Consider the following 27,637-nt stretch of genomic DNA (forward strand, 5'->3'; position numbering starts at 1 on the left):
AATAAATAAAAATAAATATAAAAATTTAAAAAGTTTATTTAGAAAAATTAAAATAAAATATTTGAAAAATGTGAAAAAATTAAAATAAAAAATATTTTCAGTATCCGTTTTGGCCTGACAATTTTTTTTTATTTCGGTTTCGTTTTGGTTTTAACATTTCCATTTCGGTGCACCTCTACTATCAACCCACAGCCTGTGATTGGACAGTGATGGGGCAACAGCAGACTTATCAGGTTATCTCTCTACTGACTCTGCTCTCTCATCTTATCAGAATGTTTCTTGTCAACACATGTGCATGCAGCAAACATGATTTCCTCCCAGCACTGCCCCTCTGGGTCTCATTTTGAGCTCTGCTGCACAGAGGCTGACACCAAGCCCAATTCAGGCACTTACATTGCTTGCATTAAATAACGATTTATTGATTTATTATTGAATACAAAGCTGCATTAAATTGTGTCTTTTATACATGCCTGGAATTCAGCTTTCCATTTATCCCAGCAACACATATTATCCAATAAGTAAACTTGTCATCAGACAGGTAAATCTGAAATCTTCTACTGGTTATATGGCTGTTATGCTCACCAATGGTTTCAGCACATCGAGTCAATGATTCAGAGAGAGTATGCAGATCAGGAAAATCAGAGGGCTTGTTCTACGTCAGTGACCAAAGCAAGACGTTACCAACATGAGAGCCATGCAACAAGAATCTTCCCAACTATTCCTATAATAAGGTAAAGAGCTATGCACAAACCAAACTGTGCAAGCCACCCTATAACAACCAATCAGAAATTACAAATAATCTTCAGTGAAAAGCTGAAACTCCACGGGATGAAGTAGATAACTGTTTACAACTGTTCTATGCAAAAAATGGGGCAGATGTGCAAAATGACTAAGTCTAACCATATTTTCAGTGATAAGAAGCAAGATATCACCTTCCTTCAGTTAAAAACAGTCACAGCCTTAAGACTTTAATAAGCTACAGCATCTTTCATACTGCTCTTCAAGCTGACTGTATTTTGCTTTTGTTCACAATTCTTATACGACATGGACACTAAAAAGCTAATCACAACTACAGACAGTAAACCCACAATGTGCCTTAGTATGACTTTGACTGCTGCTTTTCATTAAGCAATCAACGTAGCCCATTAACTCTAGGCTTGAAGGCTCACAATACACTGCTCTGCCATCTAAAAGATCACAAAGTGTGCAAGAATGATTGATCATCCCCATTCCAGATTCGATTACTTAGTGATAGCAGAGCTGATCATTTCATTTTCCTCCGTAAAGGTACATTAGTCAGAGGTCTGACTGACTATTGACCAAATCATTTAGTGATGAACAATCCAATAACTGTTCGGGTTGCATCCATGCTAAACATAACAAAATTATTTAAACATTTCTCAGGAAGAAGTGACAGCATCCACTTCATCAGGGCCAAGAGAACCTTCTGTATATTATATTAGAACCGCCTGCATTCATGATGCTTCAACCAGTAACACTCCATTTTCAGCTCTGGACAGATATTAAATCTGGGGGTCGGGGTAGATGGTTAGACAAACACGTTTTTGGGTTATATTCCTACAATAGTTATTTTATTAATTATATAGTTTACATTCAAAAAGAAGTTTAAAAAATAGGATTTTTGTACTCCTGAATGGTAGGGTAATATCGCCACCTGCAGGAGAAGGACGCTAGGCACAAAACTAAAGACCAATTACAGCCTAGGGGCGGCCCCTGATGCTCTGAGCATAGTGGATATGACCGCATGGGACAACCCCCGGTCCTTCAGGACCTGGCTCTCAATAGCCACATCCCACTAAAGGGCAAATCTTGAAGAGACTTCTTTGAAGTCTGGTCCGCCGACCAGCACTTAAGCCAGAGCAAACGGCGAAGCGTCACCGCTGACACCGACACCCTGGACACCAAGGGCGCCGCATCCAAGGCCGAATTACAGACATAACGAAGGCCTGAACCAACTGGTCCGTCAATTCCACAAAGGCGGGGGAGACGTTCTCCTCCGCAAGACCCTGATGTAACATTCTAGCCCACTCCGAGTCTGAGAGACCAAGGCCGAAGCCAAGACCGGACGCATGAGAGCGCCCGAGAGAGTACAGGGACCGCAAAAGCGCCACAGCCCAAAGGACTTGGAAGGCCGTTTCCACTCCTTATAAATGAATTTATCAAAAAAGGAGAAGGAAACACCTTGGCGGAACGCCTGCATGCGGCAGCGTGGAAGTGCTGGCAACATCCTCAATTTTTAGGGACTCCCTGACAGCGCGGACCAGTGCTGAAACCGTCTCACGTTCCTGGACCAGGAGCATAGACGCAGCCTCATCCTCACTGGCAGAATCAGGATGTGAGGAATCACCCGGACCAGGATGAGGTGATGGCGCGGGCAGTTCCCCCTCCTCTTCGGACTCCCCTGACAAGGCAGGGGACTTCAAAAGGCAGGGCCCGCTCCCTAGGAGGGCGCTGCGTCAAGGCGCGCTGCACGCGCGTCATGAACCCAGCCATGACAGAAGAAAAAACTTCCTGGGACAATGCGGTACCCGCGGTACCACCCACCCCCCCTGAAGCACCAGAGGGGCGCACGGGCGAGAGGCAAAGCAGCGCAGGCGTAGTTTTGGTTTTTTTCTTTACCAGTTTGATATGTTAGGGCTAGTTCACAGCAGCCAGCAGTGCGTTCTGGACCGATTGGGGCTGGAACGCATTGCGGCCGGCTTACTTTGTGTTGGGGTGGGGTCGGAGGGGGCGTGGTGGTGCATTGAACTCAATGGCACCGCAGTGCGATCGGCCGCACGGGAACGCATGGCACATCAATGCCTGCATTCCGGTCCGGTCAGAAAAAAAATAGTGCTTGCAGCATTTTCTCTGACCAGGCCTCAACGCAGGCATTGATGTGCCATGAACTCCCGTGCGGCCTATCGGACTGTGGTCAGAGGGCGTGGCTGCGGTGCCATTGAGTTCAATGCACCACCACACCCCCTCTCGCCCCAACACAAAGTGAGCCAATCGGTCCGGAACGCACTGTGGCTGGTGTGAACTAGCCCTTATAGTTTAAAGTGAACCAGTGGCCAGACTTTGACCTCTGTACCCGGGAGTGGGAGCAGGATTAGCTGAACTGCTAATAGAATAACTAGAGCAATATCAGAGCAAATGATTCGCTGCACAGTGCCTGCAGCTACAGAGGTCAACATGGGCATAGTTTTAAATCTTACTTACTGCTTGATAAAGCAGATGTAACCCCTATAATCCAAATCTCATATGTGCTTTAATATGTTAAATGTCATATGTTAACCCCTTCGTGACTGGCGACGTACAGTGTACGTCGCCAGCATCGGGGCTGTTTAAACAGACTCCCGGTGACTTTTGCCGCCGGGATTCTGTTTAAACTTGTAGAGCCGACTGTCGGCTTTACAACAGAAGCAATCCTGGCGACTTACCTGTCGCCAGATCGCTTCTGCGTCCCGAAGAAGGGGCCGCCCCCCCGCCATATGTTTAATATCTTTCAATCTGCTGTTTTCATTAAAGTAACAGCTGGTGATCTTGCCATGAAGGACCTTGTTCTGGCATTTCCTGTTATTTGGTGAACACTCGGTCCCTGTTTTCTAACCGTGCTCCTGCCTTGTCACCCTGCCATATGGAGTAGAGAACATGCAAATCCTTGTATAACCATGGCTGGCCACAGGTTCACAAAATGCTGTAGGTGTATTAGATATAAAGTGCTAATTTTATTTCAAGTAAAACAAAGTAGATACATTGCAATTACCTGGTTCTGAGAGCCAGAGCCAACTAATATGCATCAACTTTTCTTTACATTTTAACAAGAACTGAGCTAAAACCCCTGTTTCCTCTGGTCAATGCATGCTCAGTATTCCAAAACTGACGGCTGAGGCCCAACAGCTACACATGTAGGTGTGAGCTCAGCTGTGAAGGATGTACAAGGTTCAGAAATGCTCAATTCTACAAATCGCTAAACTAATCAGTAACAATAGGAAAGATTCAAAATTCAGCTATAAATCAAATCCATAATAATGTAATTACATTTAGGAAATCACTAAATCTAACATAAGAAAATAGAATGCATGTTATACTATTTAACCTCTTAAGTGCCAGAATCGTTTTTTCCCTATACCCCTGTGAGGCCCAGATAATTTTTCCCTGTTTTGTTTTTGTTTCGCAATATAACTTTTGCAGGTCACTGCAATGTATTATACATTGTTTTTCACAACTTTCAAGACTAAGCAAATTTTGAAAAATAAATATTCCTTTGTACAATATTTACGCATTCTACGATATATTCACCCCAAAATATAAATCAACAAAGCCGTCTGACTAAAAGGATATTATCTGCTCCCCCCCACCCCCTTTCAATGTTACATTGTTACACACACACAAAAAAAAATTGGTCTGCATAACTTTAAGATAGTCTGCATAAAAACAAAGTAATACTAAAAGACAGCTTCTAAACGGACAGTCTTTAAAGAACTCCAGGCAAACATTTTCTTAACCCTTGCAGTGGGGCTACTCTGCACTGCAAGGGTTAAGTGCTCATTTTGGTGAAAAAAATAACAAAGTAAAAGGTGCCCATACACCTTACGATTATCGGACGATAATCGTATGCGATCGACTTTACGTCCGATAATCGCATGTGTGCATTGCAGTGTCTGACCGATAGTACTGTACAATCGTACGACTTTTGACGGTCAAGCATGTTTGAAAACTTTGCTAGATCGTACGATTGTCGTAAGGTTGCTGGCGTTTCCGTCCGTCAAAAGTCGTACGATGTACACTGCGCTTGCGCTAACGAAAATACGACAAATCAATTACCGCATTTCGTCCAGGTGCTTTTGGTTAATTACGGCTAAATGATTCTTGCGATCATCGGGGCAGGATGGGGCTGCCGTACGAAAATCGTACGACTATTCGATCATCGGACGAAAAGTTTCGTCCGATAATCGTAAGGTGTATGGGCACCTTTATACTCGCCTGATCCTCGGAGGCAGCTGGCCGGTCCTTCTACCTCCCAGAAGTGGTCTAAGGTTCTTGAATCATAAAACCCTATACATGTTTGACGATGCTGAGGGACATACTATCGCTGCAGCGGAGGAGGCTGGCTGAAGGGAGTACCAGCTGGCTCTGAGGTTTGGGTGAGTATAACTGTTATTTTTGCAGCCAGACCAAAACCAGCAGTTAACCCTTGTCGTGCGGGGTTAGCCCCACTGCAAGGGTTAAGAACATTTATGTCTGGAGATGAGATCTTCTAACAGAGGTGGAAGCATTGTGTTCCAATTGCTTTGCTATAGAGCAAACTTAGTGAGTGCTCAACAGCATAGATTCAAGTCCTGGGCTCAGGGCTGGTCTAGTTGTTGCTTTAAAATGACGGTGTGGTGAATAACTGCTAAAGCATAACTGTTTTAAAACAGCACTTGGGATGGTTTAAAAAAGGGATGGCACAGAGGTCTAGCACCTTTAAAGGTGGAAAATATAAACTAGCACAGGATACGTGGTATTAGTAAACATTTTGCATTTTAAATAAGTACATAACCTTAAAAATAAATCAAAATTAGAAATGGAGTGCAAAGTAACCTGAGTTATGTCACAGATGTTATTGCAGGTCTTTCTTGCCCTCTTGTGGCTACTGATAGTATTTCATTATCAAACATTACTTATTAATTTATTATTATAAACTATCAGTATGGGTGGGGTGTATTACCCAGAATGTCGGTAATAAACATTTTAGAAATAAAGAAATTGGAGTTATTTTGAGTAGTAGAGGTAAGCATGTGTTTACAACCCAACTACGGCCCCTATTAGGTTTTGGATAATGGGGGTTTGAGATAGAACCTCAGTCATGTTTGTACTACTGGTGTGTCCCTGATCACATTTCCTTGTACTTTATCCACCTAGACACACAAAGGACGTTACCAGTAAAAGAAAAGGGGAAATCTCTGCAGTGGGAACACAGAGCACTAAAATCTTATATGAGTTCTAAACCTTTTCCACTCCATCAAAACTAAAAACTGGAAAACAAAAAAGCTGGACGTAGCCCTTCAATACATTTTATATGTAGTTCCTCCAATGATTCAAACATCTCATATTGCTAAAATGGAAAACACTAAAGTAACAAACCAAACTGGATTTCTTTTCCTAAGTAAACATCTTACAGGCAATGTAAATCTTTCCCACTCTTTCCAAAAATAAAATAAAATGTTCAGGTGAAATTGGCTTTAATTATTTCTAGAAATGAATCACTATGACACAAGATCTTGAACGGAATGTTTTTAACCACTTGCTGTCCGGATCAATTTCTTACTATTTGCGCACACATGATAAAATATAAAATTTTGGCTAGAAAACAGCTCCAGACTCCAAACAATGATATATTTTCTGATATAATTTCTGAAAGCAGAGGCCATGTAGAATAAAGAGATGCTAGTTGCAGTATTTGCGCAAATGTTTATCAAACCAGTATTTTTAGGATAAAATAAACTAAATAAAATGTAGTGCACAGAAACAGAATATAATACCAAATCTTTTGGTAAAATATAAAAGACGAGGTCACGTCGGGTAAAAAGATACCAAACATGTCAAGCCTTAAAATGCGTTCGCCCCTGAAGTCGCAAAAAACTTCAATACCCAAAACTTTAAAATGCTTTTCACGCTCGTCAGTTTAGTGCTAACCGTTTGCAGCGGTATGTAACATGTGTAGTGCACATGTTTTCACACGTAGGCGCACCGCCGTGTGTTTATGTGCGTGTACGTGGGGGCAGGGGACTAAAAAAAAAAAAAAAACATTTTTGCATTTTTTTATTTTCTTATATGTGACTTCATTTTTTTAAAATTTGTAAACACTTTTTTTTTTTACACTAACCTTATTGCTATTACATAGGGGGCTTTAGCAGATAAGGTGTGACAGGTGCTCTTTATGGAGACATAATATCACCTAGGCACCCCGAAGAAGCTGATGAAGCAGAGATCTGCTTCCCCAGCTTCTTCTCCTGGCTCTAAGAGCCTGAGACTGTAAATCGTGACACCGGATCCAGTGATCGGAGGAGAGATCAGCGGTTGGAAGCCGCTGAATCTCTCTCCGATCGCTGCAGGGAGACCCGCCGCACCACACGGGGACAGCGGTGCCCGGGGAAGCCGATGACGGCCGCGGCATGGGAGGTGGCAGGCGCCGCACGGTACAAATGATCTGGCGGCTGTATAGGCGCCGGACCGCTTGTACATTAATAGCCATCGCTGGGTGTTAAAAACGATACCAAGAACATGACTGCTGCAGCAGCCATGTTCCTGTCTTAACCACTTTTGAGGGCCACCGTCTAGAGACGTATTGCAGCCCGGAAGTGGTTGAGAATCAAGAAGCCAAGCTTAAAACTAACATTTCTATTAGCAGTCTTACCTGGAGTACAAAGGACATCAAAGATAAAACTGGCCAACATAAGAGGGAGGACGGGCCGATAATCACACAAAGTGCCATCCCGTAACTCCTTAGCTCGCTCACGAATTGTGTTCATTTCATTGCAGTCCAATGGAATCTTCTTCAATAGTGACACAATCTCAGACTCCTGATATGCCAACTTTACCTGGAAAGACAAACCACAATTCAATATGCAAACAAACATCCGGATAGATCGAGGCAATACAAAAGATTCCAGCAAAACAGCTAATTATGTTTAATATTAGTAGGTGGTGTTCATTGTTTCTTTAAAATAAACCTGTGCCTATCACCCCCACATGTTCAGGGTGTCATGACCCTTAAAAACGTCCTACGTTTACCTCTATGGCGAGGAGGTTGTCTTCTACCCACTGCTCTATACTTATAATTTTCTCTCTAGAGATTTAACATTATTGCCACACAATTTCACCTAAATATTAGTGCTATTACTTGTTATTATTACTTGTGGTTTATTTCTTTTTCTCATTTGATAAGAACTGCTGTATGTACTTCGCAGGTACAATCTGTTTATTGATACTTGCACCTAGCTTGAACATGTCTGTACTACCTTATGATCATTAAAAAATTGACATGCTAAAAAAAATAAAAAAATAAACCTGTGTCTGATAAAGTATGCTTAAGTATTTATACAAGCAGTAAACTATCTTTACAACAAGTCCTCATTCACCACTGTAGCTACAAGTCATTTTGGAGTTGTAAACTTAATTAAACCTGAGAATGAATTACTTTAAAGTAAAGTACATGCAGCTAGAGAGGTCAGTGAGGACTGGCATAAACGTTCTTTCATTGGTTTAGAATATGCAAATAAAAAACTTTGTATATTCCATCATTTTAGACAAAAGATCTGCCAGAATACAGATCATAAATATGGCTACAGACTATATTAGATGACTGTCAATCAGTAAAAGACAGCCTTCCGGTGGGGCATGTTTGCTGCGTACAGTCACACATTGCTGAGCAGTACATCTATGTTGTAATCTGCAGAACTATTTTGTGTAGACACACACACATACCTACCCATCATCCAATGGTGACAGCTAGCTTTAGATTTGGAGGACCCCCTGAGAATACAGCAAATAGTCATATTTTTACTACTGGAGCTATCCTATTTAAGTGATAATTAGGGGAGTAGAACTATTTGAGTATGGACAGCATTCTCCACGATACTTCTAGGTGTGTTTCCTCCATTAACATCCTTAAAGTGACACTAAACTCAGGAGTTAAATCTTAAAAATACATTCAAGTAGTAGTATTATTATTATTATTATACAGGATTTATATAGCGCCAACAGTTTACACAGTACCTTAACTATTAACAAAAATGCAGCTTAGTTGTGCATCACTCAGCTGTAGATCCTCAAATCACCTCTGAATTCATGCCGACACTGTCCTTTTGTTCTGGGGGATAGCTACGTTTGTTTCCCATGGTCCCTGTGTGTGTTGTGCAGTAGCCACTGCTCCAAGCTCACTCCCGGGATGGACTACAATCTCAACACAAAATTAGCTAACTAAACGTGAGATTGTAGTCCATCACAGGAGGGAGCTTGGAGCAGTGGCTACTGCACAACACACCATGGGGACCAAGGGACAGGTCCCAATGGGACACACACAGGGACCAAAAGTAGCCACTGTCCAGAAGGAAGGACAGAATCAGCAACAATTCAGAGATTATATGAGCCGAGTGATACACAAATAAGATACATTATCGTTAATAGTTAGGCTACTTGAATGTATTTTTAAAATTTAACTCCTGAGTTTAGTGTCATTTAACTGAGATTGTAGGTTGCTAGTTGGATACCAATTTGGTATAGATGCAGAGTCTTTGGTTTAAATACATTGGCAGGCAGTTTAATTACTTTTAGAAATCTGAACTGCCTAAACTGTTGAGGGTGCTAAAATGGACCGTGGACCCTGTAAATGCCCTAAAATGGCACTTTGAAATAGCGGAAATAAGGGGGGAAAAAAGGTAATCATTGCAAACTTGCTAAGAGCTGTCAGACTCACAAGATGAATGCTAAAAAGAAAGTAAGAGCCACTCCTTAGGTTGTGTCCTCTGAATCAGTCTAAATGCAAAGTGTTTACATGCGACTGTATTGGATCTCGAAATATTATAAACGTGTGAAAATCAGCTAAGAGAATAACTAGCTAAATGAAGACCTCCTATAAGCATACTTTCCAATGTTCCCATAAATGTATATATATATATATTTTTTTTTTAAAGCAATGCAAGAACACAGAACATAAACCGGCCAATTCAATAGTAACCAACCTCCTCTATTTGCACTATATTTTACAATGGCTTTGTTTAAAGCCCAAACCTGACTCAACTATTTTGTTTCGTTTGGAAAAATTACGCATGACAATTTTTACATTGGAAGCCACAGATGCAATAGAAATATTAAAGCCTATGTCAGCTTTTTATTGCCATCTGTGTCCCTATTGGAGAGATATCTTCTCACTTCCTGTGTCACCTGATTCATCTCTCTGATGGGGACAACGACAATATGAAAAACACATGTTAGTAAAGATGAAGGATTAGAATTTCTGACAAGGTTTTTTTCTTGCTGCCTGTCCCTTTCCATCCTGGTAACAACTGTTACGCCCGTTCCATTTACAGGCATAACAGGGACAGAGAGTGCTGGATAATTTCCCCAATAGGGTCACAGAAATAAAAACCTGACAGAAATGTTAACTCTTCCCAAATCCATTAATAACTAAATGTACATTTGGTCTGGAGCAAGGCTTTAACCTGCGACTGCAGTTGCAACATATGTGATGCCAAACATCAATTGCATCAGCAAAAGGCAGAGCTAAACCCGGGCCCCCATGATTCAGATTCATGAAAAAGACAAACCTCCAGTGCTTTGGTGGATGCTGGGGGTCTCTGAAGTTCCAGGGCAAACATGCCAATACAGAAAGCCAGGTTGTGTAACTCCTGCCGCTCACTCAGCACAGTCAGAAGAAAAGCAGCTTTTGACAAGGTGTTTGTTGCAATCCAAGTCTGCTTGCTTGTGGAAACTTTATTCTTTTTACCCTGCCAGGAAAAGTAAAATGCATGGTAAGCTCAGAGGAAGAAATGTATAAAATGCTCATTTTAACTTGGTAAACATCAGCACGCGTTCTCAAAATGCATGATTTTGTTTTTCGAAGCTAAAGCAAGTCTGACTTGCTTCATCAGAGTTCGGTCATTGAACTCTTTGCATTGAAATTTTGCAGAGAAAGCCACGGCCCCAGACTTCATAAAACAGTAACAAAGTATGCATTTGTGTGCTATAAATAACCAGCACTTTGGAAAAACACACATTTCTGAAATGGTCCTGTTTTCTACCTGTGCTCTAGTTTTAGAAACAGTCAAATAGAGAGTCCCACCGCACTCCTGACTGAGAAGCCCCATACAATGTGGGGGGGTTGTTGAAGTGGCCGCAGACGGCGCCGCCAAATACTTGGAAAACAGAAAAATGGTCACTATCACTCCAGGTTTTCATCAAAACAAAATCCTTTTATTCATTCTCACAGGTCATATCGCCATGCATGGCAACGTTTCGGAACCTGTCCATCAGGCAAACAAAAGTGATAACTGATCTTTATCACTTTTGTTTGACTGATGAAGGGACCGGACAGGTTCCGAAACGTTGCCACGCACGGTGATATGACCTGTGAGAATGAATAAAAGGATTTAGTTTTGATGAAAATCTGGAGTGCTGGTGACCATTTTTCTGTTTTGCTAGTTTTAGAAACATCACCCAATAGTATTCTGCTGCTCACACAGAAGACAAAGCTATAATGGCGGAGTTCTCAAAGCTAAATAAATCACGGCTATGGTATCCAACATTCCCCACATTATAACGAAAGCCAGAATAACTCCTCAAGTGTACAGTACGATCATCTTTGGCTTCTAAAAATTGGCATAGTTGTATTGGCTGTGAGAGATCTGGCTCCAGAATTTCCTACAAATACAATTCCTGCCCAAATAACTTGAACCCCGCTGTTATTTTGGCACACTTAACACACCTTAAAATGTTATTCAAAAGCTAACAGTCATTTACTGATCTCTAACCTCAAATGAACCCTTAAGCTAAACTCCACAGAAGGATAAAAGCAGCACGAGTTCATGTAGATATGCGTTCAATAAGAAAATGCAACTAGTAGTTCAAGTGAGTGAGTTTGACTTGATATCAGCCTTTTACAATCCCATGTGCAGCCGAGTTCAGACTGGAAGGGGGGAGACCAGCACAAAGAGCCACTTAGTTGTGCTGCAGTGCTTATGTGCTGACAGAAGGGGAGAGCAGAATGAGAGAGATAAGCCATTTAATCTGCCTCTTCTTCTTTGTCAAACTACCGACTAGGGGCTGGGGACAAGGCCTAGTTGTATTTCTTAACTGCCAGACAAAAAAGGCAAGCCCCAATGCTGGTTGTGCCGTCTTAGAAGGACTGTGTAAATCTCAGGAAGAAATACAAATCTTTTGTCATGTAAACAGCTCTCATATATGTATTTCATCTGTTTATTTGCCTGTTTGCATGGTGTTCAGCTTTAAACCTAGCCCTAAGGAAATACTGCATTTCATATCCTCCTAAACTGTTTCAGCAAGGCAGTCCAGTGACAAGAAAAAAATGGCCATCTACACTAGGCCAAAGTCAGAACCAAATCTTTACCCTAAACCTCTAGTACAGTTTTGCGATCATGCCAATAAAGCCAATTAGGGATCATTCACATGGCCAGAAGAGCATTTCGGACCTATTTCTCCGCCCAGTAGATACAGGTACATCATACAGCCGTTGCCAACCAGCCTGTATAAATTCAATGACAGGCTGACAGATGCTATATCTGTAAGCATATAATATATACATTGTATGACACATTGCCCAGAACACAGACACTCTGCATTTGGAGCAGCATATACATCCCTCTATGCAGTTACCACTCAGATGTGCATACTATATGGGCACAGCCGAAGCATCCGTCAGCCTGTCATGTTATTTGTACAGGTTTGCTGGCTGTGGCTATACACTGCACCTATTAAAATATTTGTCCACACACCTTAAAAGCTTCAAAATGTTGTCTTTAGTGACGTTCTTGCAGCATGAAGTGAAATTGCAATTTGCATTCAGAACCACGTAGGGTCTCTATATAAGGCAAAGTGTTACTTTGCCTGACAAAGAGACCTTGTTTGGTTCAAAAGCATCGCAGTTTTACGTCATTCTAGAGGAACATCAATAAAGTCACAATTTTGAAGCTTTAAGGTGTGCAGAAAACAAATATATGGTGTGCAAAGAAGACATTACCATGATTTGTACGCTGGCCCTATGACTCTTGGGTGGCGAAATGTGCCCAATTTTAGGCTGTACGGCCCTCTTGCAGTGGTGTGCATGAGCCCTAACAGGGGAATCAGCGATGATAGTTGTCACACTGAATATGTAATTCTACAAATAAAATGTAATTAAACTTTTGTTGTATTTAGCTCACAAAATTATTAGCACCAAAAAAAACTGCATCCAAATATTCATCGCCAAATCAAAGGACCCATTTGCAGACAGAATTTAGGATAAACTTAGAAAAGTTGTTTCGAGACTAGCATATTGTACAATATAAGTCAGTTTATAAAATGTTTGTAATTGCAGTAAAAAGACTCCCGTCAAAGCTGATCAGATCTCTTATAAGCTGCCACTGTTCATTTTCAGCAAGTGTTACCTATTCATAGTGCAGAAGATGGTCAGGTACCTTTCTACCAATTCACTAACAAAAAGTGGTCAGGGCTCTCTTGTGGGTACCCTACCACCAATCTGTTGTTTTGTACCCCGAGATGCTCCCCTCCATCGTTGCGCGGCTGTGTGTCCCTCAGGGAGGTGGAAACGTAGCCTATACAGGGGAAAGGACCCTTATATGCCTCATTCAGTGATTCTTCTCTATACCAATGACTTGCATGTCTTAGATTTTATGTGGCGGAAGTTCCATTGGGATCTGTATAGCCCTAGGATTGCGAGGCAAGTGTGTTTTTTTTGTTTGGTTTTTGTTTTATGCACCTATGTGTCTTGTAAGGATGTTTCCGTGAAACTTTCTTAATAAAAATTGTTTATAAAAAGTGGGCAGGGCTGATAACATTGCTTGAGATAATACTACAGAGTACGCAGAAGAGCTCCAGATTTATAAAAGGATCAGCAGGTTGTTTTTTTTATTTATTGACCAGATATAATAAAAATGCTTTCAGTGGAATATTTAACAGATCAAAAGAGAGCAAATACAAGAGATGTTCATTGTTAGGGTTTACATATACTTTAGGCCTAGTTGTATTACTGGATGCTTCACTTGGCTTGTGTGTCTGTACCATATGATATTTAATATTCAGAAAGTTGCGTTCTTTACCTTAGTCGGAGGCTGCTCCACCTTCAGGTCAGGTGGGTTAGCCAACAGATCCTGGGCTAGCTCCACTGTAAGACGACAAGCTTCATTACCATATCCATGAGCATACAAGGCTTCAGCACAAGCAAAAAGTACCTGAAAACAAGAGACAATCATGCAATTGATTACTACAATGAACTGACAGGGAATTGCCATGATATTCCAGGGCAAGCTGCTGCTTACACTGATTAGTCTTACCATGGCATAGGATAAATAATCAGCCAACTACTCTGACACATTATGAAGTTGTTTAAGAAAATTATCTTTAGAAATGCATCTAAATTCATAATTCTTAAGGTGCCCATACACTGGCTGAATTTCGTACAGATTTTAATGTACCGGCTGAAATTCGGCCAGTGTATGGGGCTGTCGGCTCCCTTTCAGCTGATCGTAGGAGCCGGCTGGAAAATCTCCATACGATCAGTGCCAGCAGCCAAAGAGCTGCCCCGCTCTGATCGGGTATTCTGACAGATGGTGGTGGAACCTGTCGGAATACAATGCACGCAGCGACTATTTCTTGATCAACACACTGTTTGTGTTGATGGAGGAATCGCATCACATTCTTTCGTTCAGCCCACAGATTGAACAAAAGAAATTGACAGGTGTATGGGCAGCTTGAGGCTGGCCTTGCACAATCTGATGCTGCTCTGATTCAAACATTGACTACGTCCATACAGACCTTTTTCATCATGCTCATCAAATGCCTGTAAGACAATTCTTACTTTTTGCAAGGAGGGTAGGAAGGGAGAGTATTAAACACATGTGCATGGCTTCTGCTCATAAGCAGAGTTGCAATGTACAATCAGACAGGTAGATGTCTCACCACCCATCTTTCTAGTGAAACTACAACCCATATACAGGTACCCTAGGTCTTTTTATGGGCAACGGTTACATAGTGTATTGCCTAAAATGAACCTGACCTTGCTAAAATGCTCGAATATACAGGTGCTACCCAGGTTAATGTTCAAATCAAACCCTGTGGATCTCCCCTGTATCCTAGACCCAGGTTGTAAAAGGGCCCTTGACTTTTGCCATTGTTTAGATGATTTCCCCATCCCCTCGGAGCGTTAAGCCTTGCCTACTATAATTCACTTGTCAAATAGCAGTGTTTCAGAGGGCAGTATAGGCTCTGGCATTTCAAATGTATGATGGGGGAAGAGCTTGGCACCATGGAGCTTAAAGCCCAACTTTAAAAAGCTCAGCATCAGAAGCCTAAAAACCTACAATGTTGTTTTTTCTTTTGCTTTGGATAGAGAGAAAATGTTAAAATGTGTCTGTCCAGGACTCGACTTATCCATTATTAAACTAAAAAGGTAAAATGCTTTATAAATCAGATCTTGGTAAATTAATGAATCAATACTACATTAAAGGATTACCTCCATTCTATTCTCCTGGTCAAGAGGCTTTATTCCTGCAAATATATCTTGCTCTTCTTCTGTCCCCTCATCTACCTTCTCATCTTCATTCTTAGCTGCCTCTTGAGGGTTTACATAGTAAGCCTGATAGTCATCTTCTTCCTCACCCTTTTCACGGTTCTCACTTTCTTCTGTGCCTTTGCTTTCCCCTTGAACACCAGCCACCTCTGCATTTTGTGCCACCTCTTTTGGTTTGAGGCTTTTACCTTCCACATCATCTGCAACAATCAGGTCCTCCTCTCCACTGCAAGCAGAAACTGAAGCTTCTGCTATCAGATCACCTTCAGCCTTAGGCATTGCTTGATTGGTAGTGACTGAAGGCTCCAGGTTCTCCGCATAATATACACCTCCTTCATCCTCAAAGTTGTCTCGATACCTCCTACTTAGAGGGGATTCTATGAAGCTAAAGGTATTGCTGGCTTCAGCTCCAAGCGCCATGCTGCTATCATCAAGACTCATTTCAGCCATGTCTGGCTCCAATGAACTGTCTTCACTGCTCATTCGACGCTTGCCGCTGTGCTTATTGGCCATACACTTACTTGCTGGCATCTTTGTTTTGTTAACGGTGGACTTGTATATGTTCTTCTCTCCCCCTTCTGCAGAAAGCCGTCTTAAAACTCTTTGAGGTACTTCAGAAGCCACTTTCCTCTTTGCCACAAGCTCCTTTGGGCGTACCGACATTTCCTGAGAAGAGGGACGTGATCTGTCTCCAAAAAGCAGGCAACTCTCATGCCCTTGCGCCCGACCACCTTCACACACAGCCTCTGTGCACTGAAGTCGGCAGCTTCTCTGTTGAAAGGCTTTAACCCAGGAGAAAGAGTTCTTTTTGTCAGTGCTGCAGTAAGTGATTCCGGGGATGGGGTATGCTTGTTCCCAATTGAAATAACATGCCTCCACTGCCGGTTTGAAGCCCTGGAAGAGTTTATCCAAGGACTTTTTGTGTTGACCCCTCTTAACATTTTCAATCACTTTTAGCTGCCACTGACGTAGCTGGGCGCAAAGATCTCTCCGTCTACAGAGCAAATGAACAACAAAGTATGACGTAAAACTGTGATAATGTTCAATACAGAGACAACATCACTATAAAGGTGAAACAAGTCATACTAAAAAGTGTATCTATACACAGGAGCAAATATTTAATAAATTGCATCTTACCAGTCCTTGAGTGTGCATGTAGTATTAGTTTTCTTTTTTCAAGCTTTTATACTTATGGTGATCCGAACAGCAACACAGTTCCTGTCCTAGGGTGACAACACTCATTTAACCTACTGTATTTAGGGAGGAGCAGTATTTCCACCATAGGACAGGAAGCGTGTTAGGACTAAAAAAAACACCTCCCGGTATTCTCAATTACAATAAATAGGGAAGCGTGTCCTGTAGTTTAGAGAGAAGTCGGGCAGGCCTGATAATAATGCCTGAGCAGCACTGATAGCTCAACAAAGTTAGAGGTTCACTGGATTTTCGGCAGGAACAGCTGGTATTTTTTTGTAACCGATATAACAAAATGCTTTTAAGAGTATATTTAAAAGACCAAAATAAATATGAAAATATGAGAAGTTCATTGTTAGGGTTTACATACACTTTATGTATTTCACATTGTTTAGCTCTTTCACAATCAAAATCAAAATATATGGTTTAAAAAGACACAAAAGACGGGAGAAAATGAAAACACCCTGTCCCTACTACTAAGCCTTCACAAAATAATAGAAACATTACCTGCACTAGTAAAAGTCTGCAAATAACAGCTATTTATAGTAACTATGCATGTGGCATGTCTGATAATCTCATGACGGAGCACAAAAACTGAATGACTGAGGTGCTGCTTCCAGAAAATATCTGTTTAATGGCATGTACCAAAGCAAGAGGCTGTCACACATTGACAGCATTGAATCAAATCGATATGATAGAAGCACAAGAGCGCAATGACCATGCAAATACATTGTTGTAGAGACTGCTGTCTCTATATCAGAAACCAAGGAAGGACTTACTTGTGGATCCTGGGGATAAGACGAGGAGTGGCCCTGGTGGAAGATCACAATGGCCTGTGCGGTCCTCCTCACTGTGGATGTGTGGACATGCTTCTTTGTCGAGCTTGAGAAAGAGGGCTTCCTTGAAACGCGTTGTTCTTTTGTTTCCCCAAACCTTCAACAACCATATAATTTCTTTCTGGCCGCCTACCGGCCAGACATTACTGCCTCCTACACCACTGTCACATGGTTCGGATGCCACCCACTCCACACATCCACAGTGAGGAGGACCGCACAGACCATTGTGATCTTCCACCAGGGCCACTCCTCGTCTTATCCCCAGGATCCACAAGTAAGTCCTTCTTTGATTTCTGATATAGAGACAGGCAGTCTCTACAACAATGTATTTGTATGGTCGTTGCGCTCTTGTGCTTCCATCGTAGTTTTCACAGGCATTCTCCTCCTGGTTCTTAGAGCAGCATACCGCACATCCTACACACCACACTTAGCATCGTTCTGAGAGCGATGTTTATTGTTTTTTGATCAAATCAATATGCAGTTTGAAGCTGTGTTTGCACCTTGAGCTAAAATGAGATTCAGAGAGTACTAGAGAAAGAGATAGGCAGACAGACAAACCGAAAAGACAGACAGACAGACAGAAGCTTGGGAGGAAACTAAACCCAATACATTACACTAAATTCATTTTGGAAATATACATTTCAACATGCAAATTAGGACTTGCTTACCTTTGAGGACTGATGGTAGGATCTAGAACGGCCAGCCTCCAGAGGACAACCATTTCATCACACATACTAGCACATGCATGAGCGGCAACTTCTGACTGGCCATTACTGCGACCAGTATGGCCACTTGCACTGCTGTGAGAGGCTGAAGTACGCACATTGTACCACCACCCTGTAATCTACAAAGGAAACAAGAATTAAAATAGTGTACTTATAAAACAAGCTCACAATTATAAAATAGCGTTTTTGTACATACTGTATTTACGCATTGAATCAGAAAGCCTATTAAAAACATTTCACATTTAGCCTTTTGTAGGCAGCACATGGCCGATGCAAAGCTAGTACTCCAGGGCTTCAGATACCATGCATGAATAACAGGATGTCAGTATATGCAGATATACAGCTGAAGCAGTTGGAGCAGGGACACAATCCTCTGTAGGAGCAAGCACAAGTGCAGAGCTTGGGCTTTCTTATTACAAATTCCAGCATCTAAAACAGAACTTCAGCTAGAGTGGTAAAGCAGGCACACTTCCTGCCTGTGGGAGGTGTCTGCAGAAAATCTTCCACAAGGGATACCTGTTTCAGTGTTAACTGTCTAATGCTGACAACACAATGCTCTAATTTCAGCCAAGTGCTGCTGACCCTCAGTGTGCCACACACTGCTCGACTTTTGTCAAAAGAGCCGGTCCATCCACCGCTGTCAGAGTAAAACAGCCTGGCGAAGGAGGGACAATGGAGCGTTTTTTTGTGTATGGCCAATTTACATTCTGGGAAAAACTACTGACCCTTTTTCACGCAAGAGGCCAGACCCTGAATAACATTTCTAAACTGGCACTATTCTATATTTCTGGATCCTCCTTCATTTTCCCCGTCAGTCACCTAAATGATTACTCCATACCATAGGCATAATCAAACGGTCCCTACTAAAACCGAGTGGGCATGTATAATAAAAAAAGTAAGTGTAGCTGATCACTGAAAACCTATGAATGCTGAATAAATTAATTTGCATGTCAATCTCCTGGACTGGCCTGTTCCTAGCAGCCAACAAACATCCTGGAAGCCTTTTAGTTATCAAAGAGCAAATGTTTTCTAACTTAGCAAGGGACTTATCTCCCTTCCCTGTTCACCCAAATGCTTTGTCTCTTTTTCACTTCTGTCTTCCTATTGTCTGATCTTATACCAACTTCCTATCCTTTCTCCTTTATAAAAATATTTTACCATGGGAAGAGACTTAAATCAAATACCGTCACTTCAGGGGGAAAAGGTGTAATGTATTATCATAACAACTGTTTGAAGGGCATTAAGGCGGCACTTTCAATTTAAACTTTCCCAGTGCCGCACACCAGAACACACAGACAGACGTGGTGCACTAAAATGTATGCGCATGGTGGGACGTACCATTTAAAATGAAGAGCACTGCAAGATCTGTACATAGTTCAATGCTTTACCATACAATAGCTTGTAAAGAGTCAACCAAACATGAACTCAGGTGCATGAAGCTTGCATTTGAAATGTATTTGAGATGCTTCTGATTGCCTTCTAAGCTGCTTCTGCATTTCCATTGGCCTGAATAGGGAGAAAAGTAATTCTGACACATACACATGCCGTTTGTGATGCTTTCTAGCACATGAGCCATACCTGCTCATAAGTGAGACACTGATCTGTAAGGATCTCAAGTAAAGGGGCAGCATTGGTGTCCCGTCTCTTGAACATCTCCCGAACAATTGACAAAAGGTTCCAGATACCTTCAGGCTCCCGTCCTCGTAAAGGGCGCAAGAGACAAGCCCATTCTGCTGCAGCTGGGGGCTCAGTAGATGAGAGGTACATGGAGTTGACATCGCTGTTGAGGGCAACAAAGTAAACATTCTATTTGAAAAGACCACTGAAACAGTCCCTGTTTTACAAACTGTGTTAGCAGATGATAGTTTTAACATAATAGAAAGGTGTTATCCATTCATAGGTTGCTGAAATAAGTAGCTCACATATAAATATGCAATGTATTTTTTTTTTATCTGGCTAGTGTGTATAATTAATATTGTGATGCTTGCTGAATATTTCTGAAAATACCTGAAAACAACAGGAGAAGGGCCACAGAACTTATGAAGTGTCTTCTTGATGTTATCACTCAAAGTGGATTCATCCAGGTACCAGGTGCTCTGGTCAGATGCAGAGGGTCCGGCAGTGGGGTCTGGAATACAGAGTCGGTTTTCAAGTTAGTAAGCCACATTTAAATGAATGTGAATACTCAGTCCTCTATTCTTGTCTGGCCTATATCATTGTGCCATGGAATCACAATTCTAGAATTCCCCCCTTGCCGGTTACTGTTCAGTATATATTCAGTCCCCCCTGTTTTACACTATTACTTTTGGCTGTGCTGCAAGACTTAGAAATTACTTCTTGGCAATAATGGATGACAGAAGAAAACAGCAACACACACAGTTTCCACACAGATATACAAGAATTCCATATTGCTGAGGATACCTGGTGCACCACACACTGTATTAATGGCAGTTGATTGAGAAGAGAGCAGTTCATCCAGAAGACGTTGAGCAGTGGGGAGGATCTAAGTAAAAAGAAAATCAAACAAGCGACAAATTACTAAGGGCCTGTGCCAATGCATGCCAATGGGCTTGTGTTGTTTCAAGAGGGTTTTTTCATTTCCATCCAAATTTATAAGAATACAAAACTTGCTTAAAGCAGGTCAAATGCACTTGTCAATGAATTGTGAATGGTCTCAGAAGTATCCTAAATTGAGGTCATCGATAATACGAAATCACCTGCACTCCATACAGCGTACAGACCTTGAGTAAGAGGTTGGTGCTTGAAGTGACAACACGGATGGCGCAGTGTCAGAGGCAGTCCATAATAGAAGTCACCAGCACTCGATGATATATGCAAGAAGTAAAGCACTTTTTATTCGATTGTCACATGCGTCAAACAGCCAACGTTTAGGGGCCACGCAGGGTCCCTTCTTCTGGGCGACAAAATGGCACCAGGTCGCCCAGAAGTGCTTTACTTCTTGCACATATCATCGAGTGCTGGTGACTTCTATTATGGACTAAATTGAGGTCAAACTGATGCTATTGATGCAAGCCCAAAACCTATCCACACAGGCCTTTCAAGTGTATTTCCACTTTTGCAGCCACAATTGACAACTATCTTTGTTATGTGTTCCTAATTACACAGCATATCCAAAAATATTTTTGACAAAAATAGTTCTTACCTTTGAGACTGTTGGAGTTGCGGGACTTTGCAAATTTCTCAGTTTCAGTAACAGGAAACTCTGACTGTCCTAATAGAAAGACTTAGGACAGACTGAGCCCCCCTCATTAACATACGTTTTCAGGTCTTTAACCCCTTGTTAGGACAGACAGTCCTGCACATCTAATTTATAAGTAATGATGAAATCTGCCAGCACAGTACAGACAGAGATACAATTATTTGGAAAAAAAAAACTCCGCAGTGAGAGCTTTTTCAGTCCTGGAATTAGCAGGAAGAGCATTAAAAAAAAGGGTACGCTGCACATTTTAAATATTTTTTTAAAGTTATCCTATGTGAATCAGAACATGTAACAAATATAAAGTAGTTGTTATCCCAATTTGGCTGCAAAAGTGCAAATACATTTCAAAACAGTTGCCTAATACTGAATGGAAAGAAACTAAACATACCCAAGCATAGATATACATGTCACATGTGCACAAAACTGTATACTCACTTGTTGTGGCAGTTCACTGATAAGATACTGGGCAAACTTTTGCAGCTGATCCCTCTGCAGACGTGATAAGGATTCTGAAACTGGGGCTCGTAAACAGACTGCTGATGCCTGTGGGGAGTAGAATTACACAGATACTTCAGATCATTTATGAAGCTATAAAAAAAACATTAAAAAACCTGACTTATTTAAGATAAATTGTGAGGCATATACAAGATGTACAAGTGTCCTCTTATGAACTTAACATACTAAACCAAAAGAAAACAAAACCCCCAAAACGTCAAATAAATACATTTATAAACAGGAATCCTTGGATTAAAAGAGAACTAAAGCCAAACCTTTTTTCTGGCATTAGTCCTCTTTTGGGTCACAGGAGGACATTTACTAATGTCCTCCTGTGACCCACAGTCAGCATCTAGTAGACTACTAGCTGCCATTTGCTGACAGTGCAGAGCCACGGTGCAGCTGGGGAACATCCCAACAATGTGGTCAGGATACAACCCGTTGCCTGATTGACAGCTGGCTCTGTCTCTCTGCCTGGCTGTGCCCTGTCCCTCAATGAGCTGAGTGATCAGTGGTTCATGATTGCTCAGCTCTTGATCTTTATATACGGGTCTAAGTATTGGGAAGAGTACATTTTACTCTCCCAATGTTTCTGCTTTAATTATATTAGAATTGCAAAAATGCTTTATGCACAAAATAAAATGTTCAATTCTGAAAGGTTTGGGATGAAAAGGTATGGGTCCTCTTTAATACAAACCAACAGAACTAACCTGTTTAGTTATTATTTGGAACGGGTTATTTTTATAGATAGCTAACCTTTCATTGTCATAGGCCTACATGCTGGCAATTCCTAATACCACTTATATTCTTCCTCATTCAAACTTACTGTCACAGAAAAATATTGCTCAGTCTACCTTGTCTATGCACATAGCGGAAATGCGATATTTGAAAGCCTTCTGTAGTTTACCAGTTTAATTCTATAGTCTCTCTCTATACCAAAACTCCTTGCTTGGGTACAGATGTGACATACTTGTGACTGAATCAGAGATGGCTACATTAGTATAATCACAGCATGTATGGATACATGTATTGCATTTCAATGGTACTGGAGGGACAAGGTGCACATATTCCAATCCCTTTCAAACTGTACAAAGTGGTGAAAGTTGTATTCAAGCCTCCCCCTTACTACAAGTTACGAACATTGTGAATCCGAAAGAGGCAGAGGGCAACAACGTGGGAACACCACTTGGCTCCAGCTCCACAGGTACAACTGCATGATGTAATTCGGCACCGGTCAAACATCACGGCTACATTGTAGGCCCCTTTTGGAGGCAGCATTTGAGGTGGTACTACCGTAGCACTCAAGTGGAAACCTGCAAAGAGTAGAAATACTTACAATTGTATGGTAGATGTATTATATAAAACAAAACGTTAAGCCCCACAAGCTAAATATTAATAGCCCAAATCCAGCCCCTGATTTGGCAACACCAAGTCTAATTGTCTTCTTTGTTATGCACAATTTGTGAGAAACTGAGCTCCTCCGTCCTTCGTCTTATCGGCCAAGTCACAAGAGACATGTACTGGCATAAAAGGGGAACATTTGCAGATCTGTCCACACTGATTATCTAAATAATGGCACTTAATCAAGATTGTGTTGGAGACACAGTTGCCGTAAGTTTTAAATGACCTGGGCATTAAACACATACAAATGCACGCAGCATTAAATCATACATCACTAGGGATGGAGCATGATGAGTCTCCTCCACCAAAGTCTGACAGGTCTACAGAGATGCTGAGAACGTGATAAATGCACCACACCAATCATCATAGAGAGTCTGTGGGGTTGTTTTAATTAGTTCATATCAGGGTAGAATACAACCAAGGTGTTTCAAGGGCTCTGACACTTCCCCTTCATCAGGACTTTAGACCAGTATGGACTTTGAATGGCTGGACTCTATGAGGAAACAGTAAACAGATGTTGTAACTGACATTTGTCAGATGCTGTATCACTGTAGCCATCATGAAATACAAAAAAGTCTAATAAGATATCCAGCAATGTTGTCAATTCAACAGCAATGTAAAATTTGCTTTTTTTTTTATTGCATCAACTGGTAGGACCTCAAAAAGCACAGAATAAATTAGCTTTATGTTTATAATTAAATTGAAGGCAAGCAGACTACCCAACCTGACTGTCTTTGTGTTTTTTTTGCTTTGAAACCTGGTGTCAAATTCTCACATACAGTTATGTGAAACAGTAACTACACCCCAGGGAAATCATTGACTTTAACATATTTAAATGAAGATCTAATGTTTGCCGGTTCAAACAGTGCCTACAGATGAGATGATAAAAATTGAACAAATGACACATAAATTTGACATGGCCTATTTATTCTCATAATCTAAATTAATGAAAATACAGTTAATGTGACAAAAAGTAAGTACACCCCCAACATTTACCAGCCCTTCATATTTACAAAATTAGAAAATGGGTGTTAGGTGTCAATGACTAGACTCTCTGTGTGGAGTAGGCAGGTGGAAACCTGTCTTAGTTAAACCTCATATACATAGGGGTCTGGTGTTCTCTTTGCTCTTGATGTGTGTTGGTGTCATCATGCCAATAACAAAAGTGCTCTCTAAGGCATGAAGTAAAGAATGTTGTGGAGGTCTATAAGAGTCTAACAAAGGATTAAACAAGATCACCAAATTATTTGTAATCAAACATTCCCCTGTATGGAAAATAATCTACAACTGCTAAAAATTGTCCAGAACTGGCCAACTCAGCAAGTTCAGCCCAAGATCTGACTGTTTGATACTAAATAACAAAAAAAGTCTCCAAGAAGTCTAAAATGTCTTTGCAACATCTGCAGGTAACTCTTGGGACAGTTGGTCTCAAAGTGCATGCATCTACAATCAGAAAAAGGTTGCACCAATTGAATTCACATGGGAGGTTTGCCAGGAAGAAGCCATTGCTGTCCAAAAGAAAACATTAGAATAAGATTACAGTTTGCCATTGAGCATTTAGGCAAAAACTCAAAAAGAAGAAAAGAGTCATGGACTGGCCTAGTCAAAGCCCTGATACAAATCCCTTTGAAATGTTGGGGGGGAGGCGGGGGGGATTTGAAAAGGGCAGTTCATGCAAGGAAACCCAAGCCAAAATTTCACCAAGTCCATGCCAGTGACTGGAGGGTAGTTATGCAAAATGCCTACAGCTTCTGAGGCCAAGGGGGCACTTACTTACCACAATACATTACATCTACTGATATTGTTGCTGAATGAATGACTGAAAAGGCTCATTCTAATTGTGTATCACCTTAATCTGGAGGCACTGTTTGAATGAATATCTAATATTTGTCTGGCTCAAATGACTATTAAAGAGCACAGATTACTTGACAAATGTGTTTATGTTACGTATTTTCCATATCGTTTCTGTGATACGTATCCACAGACTTCATCATTTGTATGACTTAAAATAGCAAGCGAGGAGCTATGACTCATCTTTGGCCTTTCCACACATACTCCCGGTGCAGAAGGTTATTTTTACGAAGCGGACAGCGACTATAAAAGAATACCCATGCACTACAAAACAGTCTAAAGCAAACGCAGATTTAAATGACTAAAGAAGACTTGTTATTTAACGAACCACACCACTTAATTAGAAAGAAGCTGTCACTTTGCCCTTTCATGGTGATAGTCCTACCTCCCATTCATACTCCCCCATCACCCCACTCCTTCAGATCTCTCAATTCGTTGCTCTAACAGAGCAGGTCTTTCAAGAAAGGGGAGAATATGTGACCTTACCCATGCGACAGGGTTTGGGCTAAAGCAGCCAATCACCAGGCCTGAACAATGTCATGTGTGGTGGGCAGTGACATCATCCACTCAGGTAAGCTCTATTATCATCCAACACCAGAGCTTACTCAGGGTTGACTCCTGCAGCGGTAAGAAGTATGGCAGTCTTAGTATACTTTGCTAGAGTGGGGGGTGACCTATCAGGAGACACTGTCACTGTTCCCTGAATGGGCAGGTGGAGAACTCTGCCTCGGTTTCAGAATCTTTTAAAATAGCATCCATAGTAAGACTGAGATCAGCCGCCAGTTCAATGCCATTATGAAACTGAAAACCATAGGCATCTTTTTAAACTATCAGTAAGGATAAACTCCTATTTACCAATCTGTAGAGGATCCTTGACAGCTCTCATGCGAAATAGCTGCTCTCCCCTCTGGAACTCATCAGCGCTTCCATTTGCCAAGCAGGAGTAAAGCCTGTAGAAATGTGAAGGAAAAAACAATCTAGAACTTTCCTCAAAAAGTTATACTGCAAGCTTCAGCCTCTACCTTTACCCATTATCCTACATATGTCCAGCACTTGTTATGATTATGCTGCAATGACCTTATGGATCTCACTAAGGATCATAGAGTAGGGAAATGAAACATATAAATACTGTTACTTGTTGACAAATAGATGCATCAAAAAAACCTAAACAAAACTTATACATTCATCCTTTTCCAGTGGTAAAAGAAGACAAGAATGACAGTCTGAAAGAACTGGGGTATAGTTTGGATATGGTGTAAATGTTTGACCATTTCCAATGTTAAATTCCAGAAGAACATCTCTGTCTAGCAGAATATTTTCTAATCATACCCAGCATCAATTGAACAGGTAGAGAACTGGCTTCATTAGACCCTTCTAGTACAGCAGAAGAAGACACGATCATGGCTAATACAAGTGATCTGGGTGGCTATACAGCCTCGAAGGCCGGTGTATCCGCTGTCGCCCAGCCACAACCCAGCACAGGTTGACGATAGTGGTCTGGACAGAACCGCCACTGAGTCCACACATACAGCAGTGACGTGTTTTACTGCATCAGATCAATGTACGTCACCACTAGGACACACAGAAAACAACTGTTGTGCCCTGTTCCTGCTACAATGCGGGTGTAATGGGCGGTTCACTGTGCTGCAGAAAAATGCAGCATGCCACCAGAGGTCACTGCACAGCGGCGCAGCACACCACACCACGCTGCTGTGCAGTGACCTGAACGGAGTGTACGCATTGTACACTACTAAGAAGGTTAAAACAAAAAAAAGAAAGAAAGAAAAAATGTGAACAGTGTCAGCTTCGGCAGTGTGAAATACAACGCATACTGCTGGTGCTGTCGCAATATACGCAGCGTTTTAGTGGGCGGGGTATAGTAAACCAGCCCTTTGGGATTTCAGACCAGCTTAAAGTGACATTAAAGGATAACCCCCCCCAATGTTAGTGTAGTGTAGTGTTAGTGTACTTACCTTAAATCATGCCTCTTAATCCGATCACCTTCTTCTTTAGTGTAGTTTTCAGATGTCCCTCCAGCGTTGGTGCGGGTCTCCGATCCAGCGCCGACTCCTCTGTCCTCCTCTTCTCTGATGTCCCAGGGAGCCTGTGCGGGTGCATGCTGCTCCATAAACTTACCGTGCGTCTCTCCTCGTCTCCCGGCCGAACATCTGAACTGCGCATGCACCCGTCCCAAGATCCTTTCCGGCCGCCCGAGACTCCTCAGATGTTCGGACGGGAGCGTGCGGCGCAGACACAGGTAAGTTTAAACCTGTTTGAAAAGGTTTTTTGTTTTTTTAAAGTTTTTGCTTATATCTACTGCTTGCTAGCAGAAGATATATGCAAAAATTGCTGAGGTTTTAACCCTTTCGCTGCCAAGGACGTATGGCATATGGACCTACAAAAGTGCTTCCAGCTGGCCAGCTCCGACCTGGCATTTACAGTTCTACTATAAGCTGATGGTCGCTTTAGCGACCATCAGCTTATAGTAGAACTGTTCAGCAGACTGTCCCCTTTAAATTAATAGCTGTCATCAGCGGCTCACAAGCCGCTGATGACTGCTATTATCAAAAATACCATGGATGGGATGGGATGAGAGACTCCATGGATCCCCGCTGCTTGTAGGGTC

The 27,637-nt window shown here is 41.7% G+C and overlaps 1 protein-coding gene across 1 annotated transcript in view; it reads right to left on the bottom strand.

Moving 5' to 3' along the window:
- Positions 1-25,957, bottom strand: part of ZSWIM8 (zinc finger SWIM-type containing 8) — a 59,541-nt gene extending 33,584 nt beyond the window's left edge. Inside the window, exons 1-11 of the mRNA XM_018569945.1 lie at positions 25,867-25,957; positions 22,900-23,072; positions 21,700-21,807; positions 20,466-20,547; positions 20,052-20,172; positions 19,623-19,824; positions 17,988-18,163; positions 15,236-16,286; positions 13,824-13,955; positions 10,317-10,496; positions 7,406-7,589 (exon numbers count right to left, since the gene is read on the bottom strand). Coding sequence (XP_018425447.1) covers positions 7,406-7,589; positions 10,317-10,496; positions 13,824-13,955; positions 15,236-16,286; positions 17,988-18,163; positions 19,623-19,824; positions 20,052-20,172; positions 20,466-20,547; positions 21,700-21,807; positions 22,900-23,072; positions 25,867-25,897 — 2,440 coding nt within the window. The 5' untranslated portion in view covers positions 25,898-25,957. The remainder of the gene's footprint in view (positions 1-7,405; positions 7,590-10,316; positions 10,497-13,823; positions 13,956-15,235; positions 16,287-17,987; positions 18,164-19,622; positions 19,825-20,051; positions 20,173-20,465; positions 20,548-21,699; positions 21,808-22,899; positions 23,073-25,866) is intronic.
- Positions 25,958-27,637: the final 1,680 nt, after the last annotated feature.

This window comes from Nanorana parkeri, unplaced genomic scaffold (assembly GCF_000935625.1).
Source record: "Nanorana parkeri isolate BGI_ZX_2015 unplaced genomic scaffold, ASM93562v1 scaffold1431, whole genome shotgun sequence".
NCBI lineage: Eukaryota > Metazoa > Chordata > Amphibia > Anura > Dicroglossidae > Nanorana > Nanorana parkeri.